The 18,661-nt window shown below is 49.5% G+C and overlaps 4 protein-coding genes across 4 annotated transcripts; 1 reads left to right on the top strand and 3 right to left on the bottom strand.

The window, feature by feature from the left end:
* Positions 1-248: 248 nt before the first annotated feature.
* SPBR_00025 (ring zinc finger protein) lies at positions 249-5,537 on the bottom strand (the record flags this gene model as incomplete). The annotated part of the gene is made up of 1 exon (XM_040758346.1): positions 249-5,537. One exon carries the CDS (start codon positions 5,535-5,537, stop codon positions 249-251), a length of 5,289 nt encoding a protein of 1,762 aa, XP_040617940.1.
* A 782-nt stretch (positions 5,538-6,319) lies between these two features.
* On the top strand, positions 6,320-7,467 carry SPBR_00750 (palmitoyl-protein thioesterase; the record flags this gene model as incomplete). The annotated part of the gene is made up of 2 exons (XM_040759069.1): positions 6,320-6,449; positions 6,524-7,467. The coding sequence occupies 2 exons, from the start codon at positions 6,320-6,322 to the stop codon at positions 7,465-7,467; spliced, it is 1,074 nt and encodes a 357-aa protein (XP_040617939.1).
* A 332-nt stretch (positions 7,468-7,799) lies between these two features.
* On the bottom strand, positions 7,800-8,258 carry SPBR_01098 (uncharacterized protein; the record flags this gene model as incomplete). Its single annotated transcript, XM_040759416.1, has 1 exon — positions 7,800-8,258. The coding sequence occupies one exon, from the start codon at positions 8,256-8,258 to the stop codon at positions 7,800-7,802; it is 459 nt and encodes a 152-aa protein (XP_040617938.1).
* A 665-nt stretch (positions 8,259-8,923) lies between these two features.
* On the bottom strand, positions 8,924-10,060 carry SPBR_00754 (1-acylglycerone phosphate reductase; the record flags this gene model as incomplete). Its single annotated transcript, XM_040759073.1, has 4 exons — positions 8,924-9,575; positions 9,632-9,800; positions 9,869-9,921; positions 10,029-10,060. The coding sequence occupies 4 exons, from the start codon at positions 10,058-10,060 to the stop codon at positions 8,924-8,926; spliced, it is 906 nt and encodes a 301-aa protein (XP_040617937.1).
* Positions 10,061-18,661: the final 8,601 nt, after the last annotated feature.

Below are 18,661 nucleotides of genomic sequence, written 5' to 3'. Positions count from 1 at the left end.
AGTATGGGATTAGCTATATCTGTTGTTCAATTGATGAGTCGGCTTGATTGTAATTGTTTATTATCATATTTTTTTTAACTAAAAGAGGCCTTTCACGCCTCTTATTTTTGCATTCCTGCAATATGTCTACTTTCTAAATACTAGTATATATCAATGCCCAAAAGAAATATAGCGAGAATACCAACTCCTTGTTATACCGGTCCCTAAACGCCTGTGCAAATGTGACAGGTGCATCGTCTTACACTCCCTCAGTACTCCACATCCCGCCGCTTAAACTTCTCGGACCCCAGGAAGCTGATGGGGTTCCGGCACAGCGGACACGAGTTCTGGTTGCTCGACAGGAACCACTTGTAGAGGCACGACCGGTGGAACATGTTCTTGCAGGTGCCGCAGCGCTTCTCGGGCACGCGCTTCTCGACCGAGATGATGCTGTAGCAGATGGCGCACTCGGTGTGGCCCTGGAGGGCGCCGAGCACGTTGCGCTGGAACGCGGCCAGGCCCTCGACGAGGCTGCCGTTGGCAAAGGCAATGACGCCCTGCGTGATCATGAGCCAGCTCTGCCACTTTTTCTCGTCGACGGCCACGCGGTTGAGGCCGACGACGGCGACGTTGTCAATCGGGTAGTTGGCCGGCAGGCGCAGCGCAATGGACAGCGTGAGCTCGTCGACCTCGTAGCCGGCGACGACTTCGCGGGCGCGCTTGTTGGTCTTGATCGTCATGTCGTGGTCGTCGTCGCCGGCGGCAGAGCCGGAGGCCCCGCCCCGCCCCTCGGACGACGCGGCCCACGCGGCCACGTCGTCGAGCACCTCCTCGACCACGAGGGCCGACACGTACTTGGCCGTCCAGGCCTCGACGGCGACCGTCGTCTGCTTGGTGCGGCAGGCCGTGTACCACGCCTTGAACAGGCCCGGCACGTACTTGAGCACCAGGTAGTACAGGTGCACGAGCAGCTGGTGCATGTGCGCCTCGTCCGACCGCGAGGCCTCGGCCGCCGCCAGGTCGTACGCGGCAATGCTGGCGCGGTCCGCCAGGCCTTCCTTGTCCAGGTTCAGCGGCCGGGCGGCCGAGTGGCCGAGCACGTCAAAGATAAAGTCCAAGAGGGCGGCCACGTGGCTGCTGCTGCCGAGGTGCGCCGCGTAGTCGCTGCGCACCTTGGCGGACGCGGTGCTAAAGGCGTCAAAGACGAGGCGCCAGGCCAGCAGGTAGCCGCGGACGGGCGTCGGGAAGGTCGCGAGGACGTCGTCCGGATACGCCTCGAGGGTGGGCGCGCCGAGCAGCAGCGACAGCAGCTCGTCGGGCAGGCGGGCCTCCTTCTTTTCGAGGATGGTGTTGAACGAAAGCTCTTCCTGCTGGGCCGGCAGGGCGCGGTGCAGAAAGCCGTAGCCGGCGGCCTGGATGTCGCGCGAGTCGGAGGCAACAAGCGTGTAGAGATCCGCCGAGTCGGCCGTCAAGAGGTGGAGGGGCGTCTTGCTGGCCATGCGGCACAGCAGGGCATCCACGACGATCTGGGGCTGTGTGCGTGTTGAGCTCGTAGCAGCAGCAGCAGCAGCACTCGGACGGCGATGCGCCAGGGCGAGCAACAGACGGCGCAAGCCTGTCCACTTGGCCTCGGAAAACAGGGCCAGCGTGTCCTCGAGATCGTCGTTGGGCTCGTCCAGTGCGTCGAGGGCACCCATCAGCTTCAGAGACGCGTAGACGTAGGGCAGGTGTTCGTCCAGCGCCGACGAGGGTGCCGACGACGGTGCCGACGACGGTGCCGACGCAACGGCCGCGGCTTGGTCCCACAAGCCAATGCTGTACTTGATGCTGCGCTCCCAGTGCGGGCCATACATGTCCTTGATGCAGGGCAAGAGGCGCTGCAGGGCGCGGCAGCTCTCGGCGGCGATGCGGGGGTCGAGAGCCGCGTCCTCTTTGTTGTCGTCGTCGTCGTCGCCGTCGTCGCCCCGACCAAACCAAGACGTAATCTGCTTCACGGCAAACATCAGCCGGTTGCTGGCCGTCGGCAGCGCGCCCACCTCGTAGACAGCCATGCACGCATTGAGCAGGACGAGCGTCTCGAGCGTTGACTGGGCCTTGGCGTGGCTGGCGCGCGGGTCGGCGCCGGCGACGTGGCTGATGAGGCGGTTGCAAAAGTTGGACACGGACGGGGAGGCCACCAACACCTCGCCGTAGCCGGACAAAAAGGCCAGTGCGCCGAGGGTCGTTCCGGTGCCTGCACCAGTCTTCCAAAGGTTCTGCTTCACCACGTACGCCTCGTCGACCGCGGCAGAAAAGGTGCGGCCCTCCATGCGCGTCTGCAGCAGACCGCTCAGGGCCCGGGTCGTGTACACGGCGAGGGCGGTCGGTTGTTGCGTCTGCTGGAGCATGGCGGCCACGAGCGCGTCCGAGAGTGGCGAGGCCGACGAGTTAGAGCGGCCAGCCCGCAGAACGCCGGCCAGTGTGGACCGGATGGCGGCAATGGCGTCCTCGGCGGCGGCGAGCACAAACGGATCGGTGAGGTCGCCCCACAGGCTGTGGGCGTCGGAGAGGGCCACTTGGTCCGAGCCCAGCTCGGCCACGAGGTACAGGAGATACAGCAGCTCGACCTGGAATTCCTGCGGGAGCGCCGCAAGGGCCACGCTGTCGTCGTCCACCACTGTTGCCAGCAATTGCGTCGCGTACGCAGCCATGCGCGCCGGGACGGAGCGGCCGTGGCGGTCGCGGTGGACGGCCGGTCGTTGTCTTTGGGCGTGTGCCCGCTGGCCGGACGAGGGCACAAGCAGGTACGCTCCTCCGACGTTGCTCGTCAGCGACAGCGATGGGTTCAGGTTCAGGCCGCCGGTGCTGCCAGGGGCCAAAAAGGCCTGCATGGCTTGCATCCAGATGTTGGTATTGGGGAACAGGTTCTCCTTGTCCTCGTCGGTGACGCTGGGTGCCTTGGCGATGCTGGCGGCCTGCTCGACAAGCGTGTCGATTTCGAGCGAGTTGGGCCCGGCGCTGTCGAGGTTGTCCTGGACAATCTTGATGAGGCGCGTGGACTGGGCGCCCTTGGCGTCGCCCTCACCGGTATGGGTACGGCTGGTGCTGTTGCTGCTGCTGCTGCTGCCGTCGACAAGCGCGCGCAGAGCGTGCACCTTGGCAGAGAGAGCCGTGTCGTGGACCTCCATCATGCCCAGCAGCTTGGTGACGAGCTCCAGGTGCAGCTCCTCGTCGTCGGCGAGCAGCTCGGGTGACTTGGTGGCCATCGTCTCGAGGGCCGTGAGGACACCGGCTGGGTTGGAGGTGTCGCCGCCGCCGAGAGAGCGAACAAGAGCCGCGGCAAGCTTCTTTGCCGTGGCCGGCGACAGCGCGTTCGATGCCGACACGGCGTGGAAGAGGTCCCAGCTCGACAGCTGGCCCTGGGCCGTCGCAAAGCAGGCGCCACCGAGATACTCTTGCAGGTCGCTGTTGCGCCGACTGGTGGCGAGAGCGGCATCGGACGCGTCCGAGATGAGCAGGGCAATGCTGCTGGCCGTGGTGTCGGGCTCGGCGTCCTTGTTGGCCAGCAAGAGAGAGAGGATGGAGGCGTAGATGCGTGTGTACTGGTCGTGGAACGCGGGGATGGTGGCCATGGACCGGAGGCACGAGAGAAGGGCCGGTGCGGAGGGCGAGGCGACGACGAGAGAGAGCTGCTCGGCGTCGTCGACGGGGAAGAGAGACTCGATCACGGCTGTGCCCGTCTCGTTGGCCTGCAATACATGAGGCGCGAGCGAGAAGGCGGCACGGACCAGCTGCGCGGCGCCAAAGGGCTTGAAGTTGCGCTTGGTCAAGAGGTCGACGGCGCTCTGCAGGAGCGACAGCGTCGGCTGCTCGAGGACGTGCTCCACGAGGTTGGCCGCGGCGCCGTCGGCGGTGGACTGCCGCGCCTCGACCTGCTGCACAGACCGGTGGATGTCGGCGACCAGCGCGAACCACCGGTCGCCCTCGCCGGCAATGGCCTGCTGCGACGCCGTGAACGCCTTGGACACCTCGGGCAGCGAGTTGGCCATGCGGCCGGCAAAGTCGCTGGCGAGCCGTGCCCACTCACTCCGCGCCGAGGCGACAATGTCTGCGTATGCCGGTCGCGCCACCAGGAGGGATGCGCGGGTCAGGACGGGGAGGTGCGCACCCGTCGCCCACACTGTGCCGACACTGTCCGTCGGCGGCGGGCCCAGGAAGCGGTCCAGCAACGGGAAGACGTTGGCCTCGACCAGAGCTACGCGTGCCTCGTCCGGCGTGACAACGTCCACCAGCCGTCGCACCATGGACAGGTAGGCCGTCCAGCCGTCAATGGCATTGCTCTGCGGCTCGTCGCGACTCGACAGGCCCTTGCGAAACGAGGCCAGGACGGACGACGCTGCTTCTGCGGCAATGTCTCGTGGCGACATCGAGGCAAACAGGGCGTCGAGTTGTGTCCAGAAGTTGCGCGACGGTGCGGCGGGCGACGCGGCCGTGCCTTGCGAGCCCTTCTCGATCAGCGGCCGCAGGCGCGTGAACGGGTGGCCGCCGTCGGCCCAGATCCCGGGGTGTGCCTCGGTCAGCGTCTGCAGGACCCGCAGGTAGTCCACCACGGACCCTGCCTGGCTCGTCTTGGGCGCGTCTTGTGTCAGCAGCTTGGTGAGCCGCGCCAGCTGCGCCGGCGCTTCGAGCAGGTCCGGCCGCGTCTCGAGGCACGCCAGAAGCAGCTCGTACGTCACGCGCCGCACGTGGCTGTCGGGCGACAAGGCGGCACGGCTCCAGAGGGCCTCGACGGCGAAGAATTGTGTGTAGGCGTGCGCCAGGCCCGCGGTGTCGGCGACGGACAGCGTCCGCAGCAGTGCCAGCACGAGGGACAGGCTGCTGTAGAGCACGCGGTGGTACTTGAGGTCGGCGTCGTCGTGGGTCGTCGAGCGCAGGTCGCTCAGCGTGGCGGGCGTTTCCTGCATGGCGGCCGTCGCGTCCTGCAGAATGTGCGGCTGCAGACGCCGCCAGAACACGGTGGTCTTGTCGTCGGTCGTCAGGAACGAGGCCAGGCCGTCGGCCGCCGCCTTCGCCACGGCGCGGTCGCGGTCGTACGTGCCGGCCAGCCACGCACTGGCCACTTTGGGAACGAGCCGCTCCATGCGCTTGCGCGCCGACTGCATGAGGGCCAGCTGCACCGTGTGGGCGAGCTCGCGCACCCGCCGCGCATCGTCAATCGACAGCCGCGGGTAGCACTGCACCCACGCCTCCAGGATCGCGTCCTCCACGCCGCCGCCGCCGCCGCTCGAGTACGGGTGTGCTTGTGCGTGGGCCAGCAGCTCCTCGAGCGCCCGCGCCTTGGTTGTGCTGTCCTTCTTGGCGAGGTTCTTGAACGAGACGACGGCGTGCGCATCCGAAATGGCCGACAGGTCCGCCCGCTCGGCGACGTACGCCAGGCCGCTCTTGCTCCGGGCCGTCTCGAAGCCGCCGAAGCCGCCCTTGCCAAGCGACGCACCGCCCGGCTTGGCCGCGTCCACGCTTCCAAAGCCTTTGAGGCCCGCGGGTGGGGGACCGCGTGGTCGCCCCTGTGGTCTGCTCATATCGGGGAGGGGGTTGGAGGAGGTGATGGTCGAGAGAATGTCAGGATGTCGAATATGTCAGGATGTCGAGGATGTCACGATGTCGAGGACGTCGAGAGGTCGCCGTCGATTATGGTCTTGTCATTCGGCAACTGGGATCTAAGATATTGATGTTGAGGTAGGGGCAGGCTTATGTAAATGTGTCGTCTGCGTCGAAGTTTGAAATGTCAAAATTGACCGCATTTAAACGCTGCAGGTCCAGTGTGCAGATCGGCGTTAGTGGGGTGGACGGTTGCGTCACAGCCGTGCCGCCACTCAAGGGTTGCCGCAGCCTTCTGTACGCTTCCATGTTAGCGCTCCACTGTTTTTTCTGTTACAGGGCAAATAGTTACAGTGGACACAGCCTGGCGCCCACGCCCGCGTGAGTCAAGCGGAGGCCACGGCGACAAGGGAAAAGGGAATATCTCAACACTGCTGGCCTCATCCCGTTTTTTGCGTTTCGACGGCTGCTTTCAGCTGCAAAACACGCAAAGCTGTTCACCAAATGCTTCAAAACAGCCACGGTCCTCGTCACACGTTGTTTCAGCCACGTGCTCGACGCATCACGTGATGTCCCAATGCGGCTGGGTTCGCCCTGCTGAGGATCAGCGTTGCCCGAGCCAACTGCCCCCTGCTGGTACTTTGTAAATAGATAAACAGCTGCCTAAGCTCTTATCGCCATCGTCATCTTCCCATCTTTTCTCTCGCAACTCCGCATCCGCACGTCCTACGAACTCTCATCTCCCACCTACGAGTCATCGACGATGGCGCTTTTCCGACACATCAAGCTGCTGCTGACGTTCGGCTCGCTGGCCCTGGCGGCTGCGACGAATGCCAAGACGGCGAACTACGACGAAGACGACGACACGCCGCTGCCGTTGATTATCTGGCATGGTAAGGCTCTCTCCACAGCTCGCTGCTGGCCCTTCCCCCCCTTCCATCGGAACAACGCTGACATGCACGGGCAGGCCTCGGCGACAACTTTGCGGCCGAGGGGCTGCGCGAGGTCGGTGCGCTCGCCGAAGAGGTCAACCCGGGCACGCTCGTCTACTTTGCGCATCTGGGCGACAGCGCCGGCAGCGACCGGTCGGCGACGTTCATGGGCAACGTGACGGAGCAGGTGGCGCAGGTGTGCGCGGACATTGCGGCGGACCCGATCCTGTCGACGGCGCCGGCGCTGGACGCGCTGGGCTTCAGCCAGGGCGGGCAGTTTCTGCGGGCGTACGTGGAGCGCTGCAACCGGCCGCCGGTGCGGTCGCTCGTGACGTTTGGCGCGCAGCACAACGGCATCTCCGAGTTTGTCGAGTGCGCCAGCACGGACGTTGTGTGCCGCGCGGCCATGGCCCTGCTGCACGGCAACACGTGGTCGGGCTTTGTGCAGGGCCGCGTGGTGCCGGCGCAGTACTACCGCGACCCGTCGACGGCGGCGGCGTACGCCCAGTACCTCGACAAGTCCAACTTCCTGGCCGACATCAACAACGAGCGCCCCGGCGCGCGCAACCCCCAGTACCGCGACAACCTGGCCCAGCTCGCCAACTTTGCCATGTACCTGTTTGAAAACGACACCACCGCCATTCCCAAGGAGTCGGCCTGGTTCGCCGAGGTCAACGGCACCGAGGTCACCCCGCTGCGCGCGCGCGCGCTCTACAAGGAGGACTGGCTGGGTCTCAAGGCCATCGACGACAGGGGCGGCCTGCACTTCCGCACCGTCCCGGGCGAGCACATGCGGCTGCGCGCCGAGGACCTGCAGGCTGCGTTTTCCGAATTCTACGGGCCCTACAACAAGAAGTTCCCCGGCGCGCGCCGCCCTCCGAAGACGACGTCAAAGTCGGCGTCGACGCTGCCGGTCCCGCCGCTCCCCATCCCCGCCCTCGCCGAGGAGGCGCTGCTCGAGGCCTTGGTCGAGCTCTAGAGGACGTCACGAGCCGCCGCGAAGGGACTCTGGAGGATGGCCCGGGCCGCGCTGTGGGTGGGCCGGCGGATGTACAGAATGGTGCAGCCGTACGTGCCGGGCCCGACGCTGGAGAACGCTTTCAATCTGTCGTACTACTTGTTCATGTTTGTCCTGGAGTTGATCTCCCTGTTCCTTTCGATCTGGATAGCGCTTACTTCGTCTTCGTAACCTCCTTTCTGTGTATGACTCGGCTAGAATGACATGACTAGGATCTCTCCCTTGCATATAGTGTGCCCGTGTCCCGTGTCCCGTGTCCCGTGTCCCGTGTCCCGTGTCCCGTGTCCCGTGGATCAGTAGCGCCCCCTGTCCGCGTGAATCGCCCCCAAGTTCTTGCCCAAGTCCCGGTAGTACTGCGCCACCGCCTCCCACTGTGGCGACCCCTCGGGCCACAGGATGCTGCCGTCGGGCAGTCCGAGCCGCAACAGACCGTCAAACGCGGCCGTGTGCCGCCGGATGCAGTACCGCGTGTTGGCCGGCTCGTCGTAAAAGTACAGGCCCTCGGGCATTGTCGTGTGCCAGATTTCCGTGCTGTGCGTGATAATGTACGGCAGCCGCGCCGCGTCCGTTGTCAGCTGCGCGTAGACGCGGCCCTCCTCGGAGTCGATGGGCAGCCAAAAGATGGTCGTGCCCGCGTGCGTCTGGATGTGGCAGTGGAACCAGGGCGGCAGCGTCCAAAAGTGCGGCTCGTGCAGTTGATCACGGGCCGCGACGCTGTGCGCATCCTGCGTGCCCGAGGTGCTGGAAGGCATTGCTGGCCAAATTGGGGGGGGATCACGAAAGAGGTGCGTGGCGATAAGAGTGTCCGGACGGGCAGCTTTCTTTGGTTGGACAAACTGCTTCTGCCAGGCAAGAGGAAAACCCATTGCATTCCACCTGTCGGATAGGACGAGCTCTCAACGGGTTTATATCACGTCGTAAGGCCAAGAACCACTGATGGGTGTTCTTGTCCAGCCGGTGTTCGTTTGCACGTCGGCTTGGCTCGTTGCATGCAGGTGTCCGCTTTGAGACACAATGAGATACGTGCATGCCCTCGCTACTGGAGCCTGGCGGACTGGCCTATCGCACACCACGATGCAGCCCTGGCACGGTCGCACTGCATATGTAATCTCACTGTGAAGGAGCTGCATAAGGAACGTGTGCTGCAGCCACACCTCTGCTCTGTTTGCCAAATGGCTTCAAGTGTGGATGCCGTGCTTCTTTTACTAGTACAAGATGGGCCAGGCGATTGAATTCTCAAGTAACGATATTTACAGTGTATACAAGTACAAGAGGCCGTAAAGACGGCCTGGCGACAAGGAGAGTCAGAGCAGGAGGGAAGGGCAAGCGTCAACAGACAAAACGGACGCACGAGGGCCGCAGAATGGGAAACAACCCGGGTACACACCATCTCCTTCACACGTCGTACACTCCACGGCTACTTCGTCTTCGCGTCGGCAACCGCCTGCTTCCGTCGCGCGTCCACAATGTCCTTGAGCCGCTGCAGACCAAACGTCCGCCACGCGCCGCTGTCCGACAGCCACTCGCCCAGGATCGTGCCCAGCCACACAATCGTGGACATGCCGCCGCACCAGAACCAGTCCCGCCGGCCGAACCACGCGCGCAGCAGCAGCGGCACCTCGGGCCGCAGCGCGTTGCCCACGACCTGGCGCGCAAACGCGCCCGTGTCCATGGTGTTGTTGGTCTGGCTGTAGACCTGGCGCCTGGCGTAGAGGTCGGCCACGGGCTCGTAGAGCGACCCGGGGACCAGGGGCAGCACGTTGTTGGCAATGTTGGAGCGCACGGTGCCGGCCATGACGACGGTGACGCGGACGCCAAAGGGGCGCAGCTCCTGGCGCAGGCAGCGCGAGTACGACACGACGGCGCCCTTGGAGGCGCAGTAGGACGCGCCGAACACGTAGGGGACGGCGGCGGAGAGCGAGGCGATGTTGATGATGAGGCCCCGGGCGCTGATGAGCAGCGTCACAAAGGCCTTGCACATGGCCATGACGCCAAACACGTTGGTCTCAAACGTCGCGCGGATCTCGTCGACGTCGAGGTCCGTCGCCGGCACGGTGTGCGTACGGCCGCTGGCACAGTTAGCGGGGAACACGAGTCGGATGTGGTATGGTGTCTGGAGGCTTACGCGTTGTTGACGAGAAAGTCCAGCTTGTCGCCCGTCAGCTTCGACACCTCCTCCTTGCACGCGGCAATGGAGTCCGCGTTGGTCACGTCGAGCTGCACCGTCGCAATGCCCTTGGCGGCAAGATCCTTGAGCACCTCGGGCCGGCGCGCAGACGCAATGACAAAGAGGCCTGTTGTTGGCGCGTTGGTTAGTTGTGCTTGTGGGCGTCGGACGGTGGCAGCAGACGAGGATTCGAACCTTTTGCGTGGAACTCCTCGGCGATCGCATGGCCGATGCCGCCAGGCGTGCAGCTGGCAGGTGTTAGTGTACAGGCGTCTCAGTCGCAAGCCCTCCATCTCTCACCGTATCGTTTCCTAAAGATGCTCGAGAAAGAACTTGCCCTGTGATCAGGACGGACTTTTGTCCTTCGCGAAGCACGACGGCGCCCATTGTGTCGTGTGTTTTGTGTGAGGCCGTCGTAGGCTGTGTCTAGTTCGTAAAACAGACACAACAAAAGACGCGACGACGAGATGCCAAGTCCAAGATGAAGACGCAGAAGTGTTAGACGAAACAGATACAGCAAACAAGTGGTCGATGGAGGATTCGTCGTAAAGTCGTCGACTCTGGGGAAGTGCGCCGTAAAACTGTCGAGCGCGGAAAGAGCTTGGAAGGGAGCTGCTGAATTTAGTACACGCCCGCCTAACCTAGTTCCATGCACATGCTTTAGGATGTCTCTCTGGTACAAAGGAACAAGCAATCCCACGGCATCGAGCACCGAGGCACGGAGGTGCCCCACTGAAGTCGGTCGCTAAACATTTTAGGTAAAACTTGCGAGGCAATACACAATACACCACCATTGGACCATTGGCGCATTTGCAGACGGGACGGGATTGGAAATGTCTTCTCAATAAAAGCCACCGGGGGTAGACGAGGAACGGAGGCAGGCAAAGCGGCAAGTCCGCCTGACGGACAAATTGGCAAGATGTATCCTGATCTTGTCTCGCTTTGACTATCTTGGTGCAAACGTTGAGGGCCGGAGTGCACGTCTCTGCCGCCGACCGTCGATCGGTTGCGTCCCTCGCGTGCCATCTCCCGTATGTTGGTAAGTTGATTGTTGAAACACGCGTGGTTGCCGCGTTCCTACTCTCCACGCTGCCACCCAGCCTGTCATGGAATGATGATTGAAAATAGCTTGATTGTTTTCAATCTATCTAAGATCCTTCGGATCGACTAATCTATGATATCTTCCCCCCTTTTCCCCAACGGATGGCATATCCGTTGGGAGGGGGACAAGTCACGTGTGGATCCTTATGGATCATACGTGACAGTGGCCCGGGGAGGAATACTGTCGTCTCGACAACTAGGAATAAATTCTTATAAAAAGTAACGTGGCGAAATAAAGCGATATCGTAGTAAAATAGTGGAAAATTAACGTGTTTATAAAATAACGGAAAATCAACGTTAGTAGAAAATTAACGTGAATCTTTCCTTTTATATTCCTTTTTTTTTTTTATATAAGAGTATTGTTATTTAAAGATTAATAGTTCCTGTTAAATCTATTTAAGTAAAGATGTCTCTCGTTATTATTTTAAGTAAGGCGTTTATATCGCCGTTTTCCTTAGATAAGTCGTTTATTATATTATCTTCCTTAAGTGAAACGTTTATCTCACTATCTTCTTCGTCGTCGAAGGTACTATTTATAAAAAGAAAAGACTCGTATAAAGTAAAAGGTGGTTTTCGAAAAAGGTTCCTATTTTTAAAGAAAGGGTATAAATTATCCTTTTCGTCGAAGTTAACGAGGACTTTAATTTCTTCGGTAACTTTATACCGTATACGGAGTTTTATAATAATATGGTTAGTATCTTTAATAATAAGTTTAAAAACGTCGTTAATACTAACTTATACGTCGTTAATAGTTTAGATTTCCGTAAATATAAGGTTAAGGTAAAATAAGGTAGTAAATTAACGAATATATCTTAAGATATTTATACGGTCTTTATAAAGGGTTTTACGACTTACATTTAATTAAAAGTCGTTTATTAGTCCGATTATTAAAATCACGGATTCCGATATAATTAAACGACGGCGTTTATAAGTAATTAAGTGGGTAGTTGTGTATATAGTTATATAAGTAATTATAGTATTTAAGGATTAATTTATAAGAACGGTGTAAGTGATTAATATATCGGCGATCCTTTCGAGGAACGTAAGATAGTTAAACCGTTTAAATTTTAAGTTTCGTTTAAAAACGACGAGGATTTCTTTCGGGACGCCGTACGTGTTAATAGTAAAATAATCCACTAAATAGGATTATTTAAAGGGTCGGTCGACGACGTTTAAAAACCGTTTATAAAAAAGAGTTTATATAAGTGGTTTATTTAACTATAAAGTTTTAACGATAAAAAAGCCGGTTTATTAAATATATAAAACGTATATATTATCTCCCTTTTTAATACTAGTAAAAAGATCGTGTATACGTAACTCGTAATCGGCTACGGTTAATCGTGATAGTTTCGGGGTTATAGTTGTCGGTATAACGAAGGATATAAAGTTGTAGTATAAAAAACGTGGTTAAAATCTACGAAGAAAAAGAGTATAAAATACTAATTACTAAATAAGTAAAAAGAAGGTAATAAAAAGTTAAAAAGTATAATAGTAATCATTAAGGATATTAAAATTAATTATAAATATATTTAAAGGTAAATGTTTTATAAAAATCTATATATCGAACTCGGGTCTTAAACCGTAGTATTAAATAAACGTTAAAAGAGTACTACGTTAAATTTATATACGGATAATAGTACCGGGTTAATTATATAATAACTAAGTTACTACTAGTAATTAACGTTCGAAAGTATCGAGGTGAGTTAAAGTAAAGTGGGAGACTAAAACGACGTCGTAAATTTACTACGATATAGGAAAAAAAAGACGATAAATAAACCGACCGACTCTTTTAATAATTCGGAAGGGACCGGTCTACCGTAAACGAAACTTATTTAATTATACGGTTACGGGTTAATTAATACCGTAGTATAATTTAAAGTAAACGTAATCGTTAAGTAAGAAGAATTTTAGTGTGTAACGTTTATCGAAATACCGTTTAACCGATATAGTTATAACAACTAGTACGTTTTAAAGAAAGATTCGTAAAAGAGGTATATTTAACGGTTCCTAGTTTATTTATAAAAGTTAAGTCGGGTCGTTAAGTTAAAAACCTAAGATAGTTTAATTTAATAAAGTGTTAATAAATAAGTAATAACGTTAATTATACTAGAATTAAATATTTAAAAGATAATAAACCTATTTAGTTATATCCGGAAACGATTATAATACGTAACGAAGGAAAGTTTAAGTGGTTTAAATAGTACGTTTCGTTTAACCGTCGAATTAAAGGTGGTATATTATTAAATAAAATAGTTTGGTTTATAACCGTACTTAAATGGTTGTTTAAAGATCGGAAAGGAATTTTAAGTCACGGTCGGAAATAATTTCTTTAAAAATACCTTAGTTTAATAAAAATAAATATATAATTAAGATAGTTCCTTAAGTGACGGTTATATTTATAACCTAACCGGGTAATAAAAGGGTTTATTTAATAAAACGGTCGACTACGACTAATAAAGTATCGTAATTTTAGTCCGAGAAAGGGAGACCGAATATAAAATTAATAAAGATACTATTATATAAGATATTTAAAATTAGTAACGGTTAAAGTAACTTATATAGTTTATAGTATTAAGTTTAGTTAATACGGTATTAATAGTATCCTTCGATAAACTTAAAGAAAAGCCGTTACACGTGTAGGATATGAAATTACCGGATAACTAGTAGTAAAGCGTTAATACCCGAATAATGGTTATCGTAGGTTGTTTTAAAGATATCCGTAATACAAACTTTAAAGATACATAATCGTAGTAAAAGAACGCGGTATTAGTAGTAAATAAGATCCTTTCGTATATAATATAAAATTTGTACTACGTTAAAACTAAACGTACGGTTTTAACGGATTATATTTAAAACTTTAAAGAAGTAAAGGTTTTAGTGATAACCGTGAATAATTCGGGTACGAAAATCCGGAGAGAGGAAAACCGTTAAAACGGTAAACGCCTCGATAACCGAAGGGGTATTATCCCGTTTAATACGAACTTCGTGTACTACTTAAAGAATATTAATATTATCGTTAACGAAGTCGAGACTACCGGATGTATTTATTAGTGTCGTTTAATTTATACGAGGTAAACGAGATAAAGTATTTAGGATAGTGTAATCTTTTCTTACGTGGTGAAAGAAGCGGAGTTTAAATAAAGATAAAAATTCTATAGTACGGATAATCCGTTTATTTTAGATACTGGTTACGGTAAAACTAGTGATATTGGTTTATATATGTAGTCCGAGGATAAATATGTGATTTGTAACGATATTAATAAACGAGTATTAATATACGTCGATTTAGTACCTAGTTTTCTTTAACGTTTAAACGACACTAAAGATTTCAAGTTCGGTTAGTTAGTAATTCTTTTCGGTAGTGGAAAGGGTTTTAAAAAAGAATACGATAGTCTATATCGTTTTTTAAGGGACTTAAAATGTTTTAGTGTCGGGTAATAGTAAGTAAGTTAAGATAATATAGTATAGTTTAACACTAATACCGTCACCGAAGGAATCTACGTCGAGAAAAAGTGGTCGTTTAAGATTAATATAGTAAGTGGGATTATTATTAATAATAACTTTCTTAACGTCTTAAAAGGCTTAAAGTACCTCTTTTATCGGTTAAATTTGGATGGTTTAAGTAAACTTTTGTCTGACTTATTTAAATTTATACTCCGGTAAAGTCTTAAAAAGTTAGGTTTTACGGTTTTATAATAGTGTTATACGAATAATAAAACGTACGACGTTAGTTCGTAGTTATATAACTATACCTATAAAAGTTTCGAGAAGTTTAAACGTTATTAGAAAACTAAGGTTGGTAATCGTAACGATTTTTTCTATAGTGGTCGTTATAATATATCGATTTAAGTAACGGCCTAAGATTTCTAAACTAGGAAATGTTAAAAAGGTTTTTAATAACGTCGATAGTGATGTTTTTATCGATACATAACTATAGAAATCTACGTAAGTTATTATAATATTAGTGGAAAGTGTAATCCGTTTAAATAACGTCGTCGTAATAAACGTTTACACCGTCGATGTTACGTAAGAAAGTATTTATTTATCTTTAAATATAAACATTACTACCTTTATAACTTATAATAAGACATTTAAAGGTGTATTAACCGACATAAGTGTTAATTATAAATACTTATCGTAACGACGGGTGGACACACTATTAGTAATAAAAGGATTTAACATTAAAAATAAAGATAAACTTAGTATCTCGTTCTACCACACCTTAAAGGATTTCGTTTTGTGTTTTTATAAGGTAAGTATCGGGTAAGGTTATTCGATTTAAGTTACGGATGTTAATAACTATACGTCTTTTATTAGTGTCGTTTATCTTACGGTAAACGACGAAGACCGGGAAGGATAATAGTGTAGATTTCGTTATAGGCTCGATTTTACCGTCCTTTATTAGTTTTACTAGAGTGTTTTCGACGACTTGTTTAAATTTAAAGTTTAACGGATAAGTACGGGTATATTTAAGGATTAATTATTACTAATCGGTTTTAAGGTGAACTTTAGTCTATTATTTTAATAGATTATCGACAAAACCAGTGTCTTAGAAAACCGTAACGTATTTATTAAAAAGTTTAAGTAACCGTGTAGTACGTTAAAGATATTTAAGGTTATTAAAGATAGTTACTCTTGATTAATAGGTGATTATGTTTATTATGGATGGTTTTAACGTGGGTAAAGTAGGACCGGTGTCGGCGTAGAAGATAGTTAGTGTTACGGTTTCCGTAACATTGTCGGATAACGGGAGAAATCTATAATTTATTATTAATAAGGAGAGACGGTCGAGTCTTTGGTTAGTGTGGAGTAAAATAGGTACGGTTAAATGGTTGTATACCGGTAAGACGGTAGTTTTGGAATTGGTTAAGAAAATAAAAGTAGATAAAGGGAAGGATTTCGTTAGAGTAAATAGTAGGGAATTATAGTAGACTTTTATTTTAAACTAAATAAGAAGAGCGGTAAATAAGTGTAAAGGAATAAGTATTCGTTTAACCGTTTTAACTATTAGGTTGGTTTATTATTATAAACGTTCGATAGTAAAGTTTATAATAGTATAATATAAATGTATAATAATACGTATATCGTAGTAATTAATATAAAACTATTCGGGTACTATAATATTATTACCGATAAGTAGTTTAAGTGTTAACGTTTAAACTAGAAAAACACGACGGTTAAAAGACGTGAATACTGGTTAGTTATTATAAGTATCGTAGTCTCGTAATAAAAAGGGAAGGATAACGTAATCGTGTGTAAAGTAACGAGTATTACTAATCCCTTTAACCCGTAACGGTTATTTAATATAGTGGATAAGTAAACGTAGGTAGTTGTCCGTCACTTAAACTAAGTTAACGAGAGATTAAGAACAACCGGTGTCTTTAATAATAGGCACGCCTACCGTGTCCGGAGAGGAGTGTATAAAATAGATTAAGTAAGAATAGTTATATTCTTATTTTTTATCCGTAAACGTGGATACGTTCGAATAAATGATTATTGGTTTTTTCCATTTTTTTTAAATTTTAAAGTAGGTATATAGTGTTACTGTAAAGGGATTTCGTAGAATATCCGTGTTATTATAACTATTTAGAACCGGTGAGGGATTTGTACCAAAATTCACGGTTTAAAAATCCGCGTTTAAAAATTATCGTTTACTAGGTGTTAGTTTTTTACCGTTTACGATGGCTGGTTGTGGTTATTACGGAGGTGTTGGTGAAGTTTATTACGGTTATTAAATACTCGTAAGTATTAACGATAGGTTACGGATATAACGGTTAAGGGTAGTACGGTTAGTATAATTATATCGGCTTCTTCGTCGAGTTATTCTTGTTAAAGTGTGGTGACGGAAGACTTGTCGTCCTCGTCGTCGTTATAGTTTAACTCGTTAAAGATATTATTAATATTAAATACTTTAACGGGAGGATTACTATAGTCTTTAATAGGTTTATATTTGTCCTTTTAAAAGGTGTTTTTACGTTAATTATTAACGGCCTTTTTACGGTTTTTATCGAAAGGTGAATTATTATCGGTACGGTCGTAGTTTTTATAAAAGTATTATTTATTATCCGTACGGTTATAGGTTTTATTAAAGGGTTTAGTAGCGTCGTTATATTTTTAGGGACGGTATATACTACGAGTTATCCTGTTTTAATTACGAGTACGGTAAGTACGTTCGTAATTAAGTCGTTAAACGATAGTTTAAATAACGGACGTTCTTTTACGTAAGATTAATATATATTAATCTACGGTAGTAAGTTCGGTTAGTTTAAGAACTACCGACTAAAAGTGGTTGTTTATAACTCCGTAAACGTAAATTATAACGTTAAAGTTAAATATACCGTAAACTTTAACGTTTATTATAACGGAGTTAAGGAAGACAAGTAAATTACGACTACGGATTATATCGTTAACCGAGAAACGGACGGAACGAAGGAAGTAGTTAACCGTAACTACGTCAACTTTAAATCTGTCTTAAAATACGATATAGATTTCGTTAAAAGATAGATTCTTTAAAAAGATACGTTTAGTGTCCGTAAGGATACAACCAAACCATTATTATACGGAACTAATAAAGTATTATCTTTAAGTGTTTAACACGGATACTTTTAAGTAACGTAAAGTTATATATTAAAGTTTATTAGTAAAGTTAAAAATATTCGTATAAACAAATGTTTTACTATCGATAATAAAACCGGTTTAGTTAAGATCGTTACGGGATAAATTAAAAAAACCGATCCGTTTAGGTTTAAAATACTAGGGGTTATCGTGTAGTAACGACGATCGATAACGGGTATTCTTAAAAGATTTAAGTAGATAAATATTATCGTTTTTTAAATAACGGCCGTTTAATAGATTAACGGGTGGTGTTATATTAATTACCGAAAATATATACTTTTAAAGTTAAATATATTTTACGGTAGATATATTACGAAGGATAACGGGAATGTTATTACTAGTCGGATTAATAATATTAGTAACTTATTTATTAACGGTTCGAATAAAGACCGGGCCCGTATTAAAAGTATATTATCCGGATAAACCGGGGATAACTAATTAAAGAGTTATAATATTAAAGTCGATAAACCGTAGTACTTTAAGGACGGTATAAGGGTTTATTTATATAGATTTATAACGGATAATTACCGATAAAAAAGGTAAAGGAATAGTACTTATAGTCGAAAGAAACGGTACTTAATCCGGATTAAAAATAATTTACACTACTAAAGTGACTAAAACGAGTCTACGAAAAAGGGTGACGATAGATTATTAAAAGTAAGACGATAAAGTGATAATAAAGGAGGGTGTGGAAATAACGAGGTCGATTAAAAGTAAAGGTGTTTAAAAAGGTGGTAGTAGTATTAAATCCGGGTCTTTAACTCTTCGTTAATAACGGATAGTTATTATTAAAGAGAAGGTTCGAGTAATTTAATTATAATTAAAAGTTAAAGGATAAATAAAGAGTAAGGATTCGAGAAATAAGACTTCCTCCGAACGAAAGGAGAAAGTTTTATAAACCTCCCGTATAAAGGTAACGAAAGTTATTTAAATTTCTTTTAAGGAGTTGTTTTTATAGGTTATATAATAGTACGTGTAAACGTTAGTGTAAAGAAAATTTCTTACTAGTTAAGGCTATCGCAACGGAGTTACTACCATTGTCATAGAATAATGATTAAAAATAACTTGATTGTTTTCAATCTATTTAAGATCCTTCGGATCGACTAATCTATGATATCTTCCCCCCTTTTCCCTAACGGATGGCATATCCGTTGGGAGGGGGACAAGTCACGTGTGGATCCTTATGGATCACACGTGACACAGCCCACCAATGTAGACAGTAAGGCGCCCAGGGCTGCTGCTTGCGGCTGCACCAGATTGGTCCGGCCCGCC

Source organism: Sporothrix brasiliensis (assembly GCF_000820605.1).
Source record: "Sporothrix brasiliensis 5110 chromosome Unknown Cont19, whole genome shotgun sequence".
In the NCBI taxonomy this organism is placed as follows: Eukaryota; Fungi; Ascomycota; class Sordariomycetes; order Ophiostomatales; family Ophiostomataceae; genus Sporothrix; species Sporothrix brasiliensis.
The sequence above is the reverse complement of the archived record's forward strand: the minus strand, read 5'-3'. Positions and strand labels throughout refer to the sequence as shown.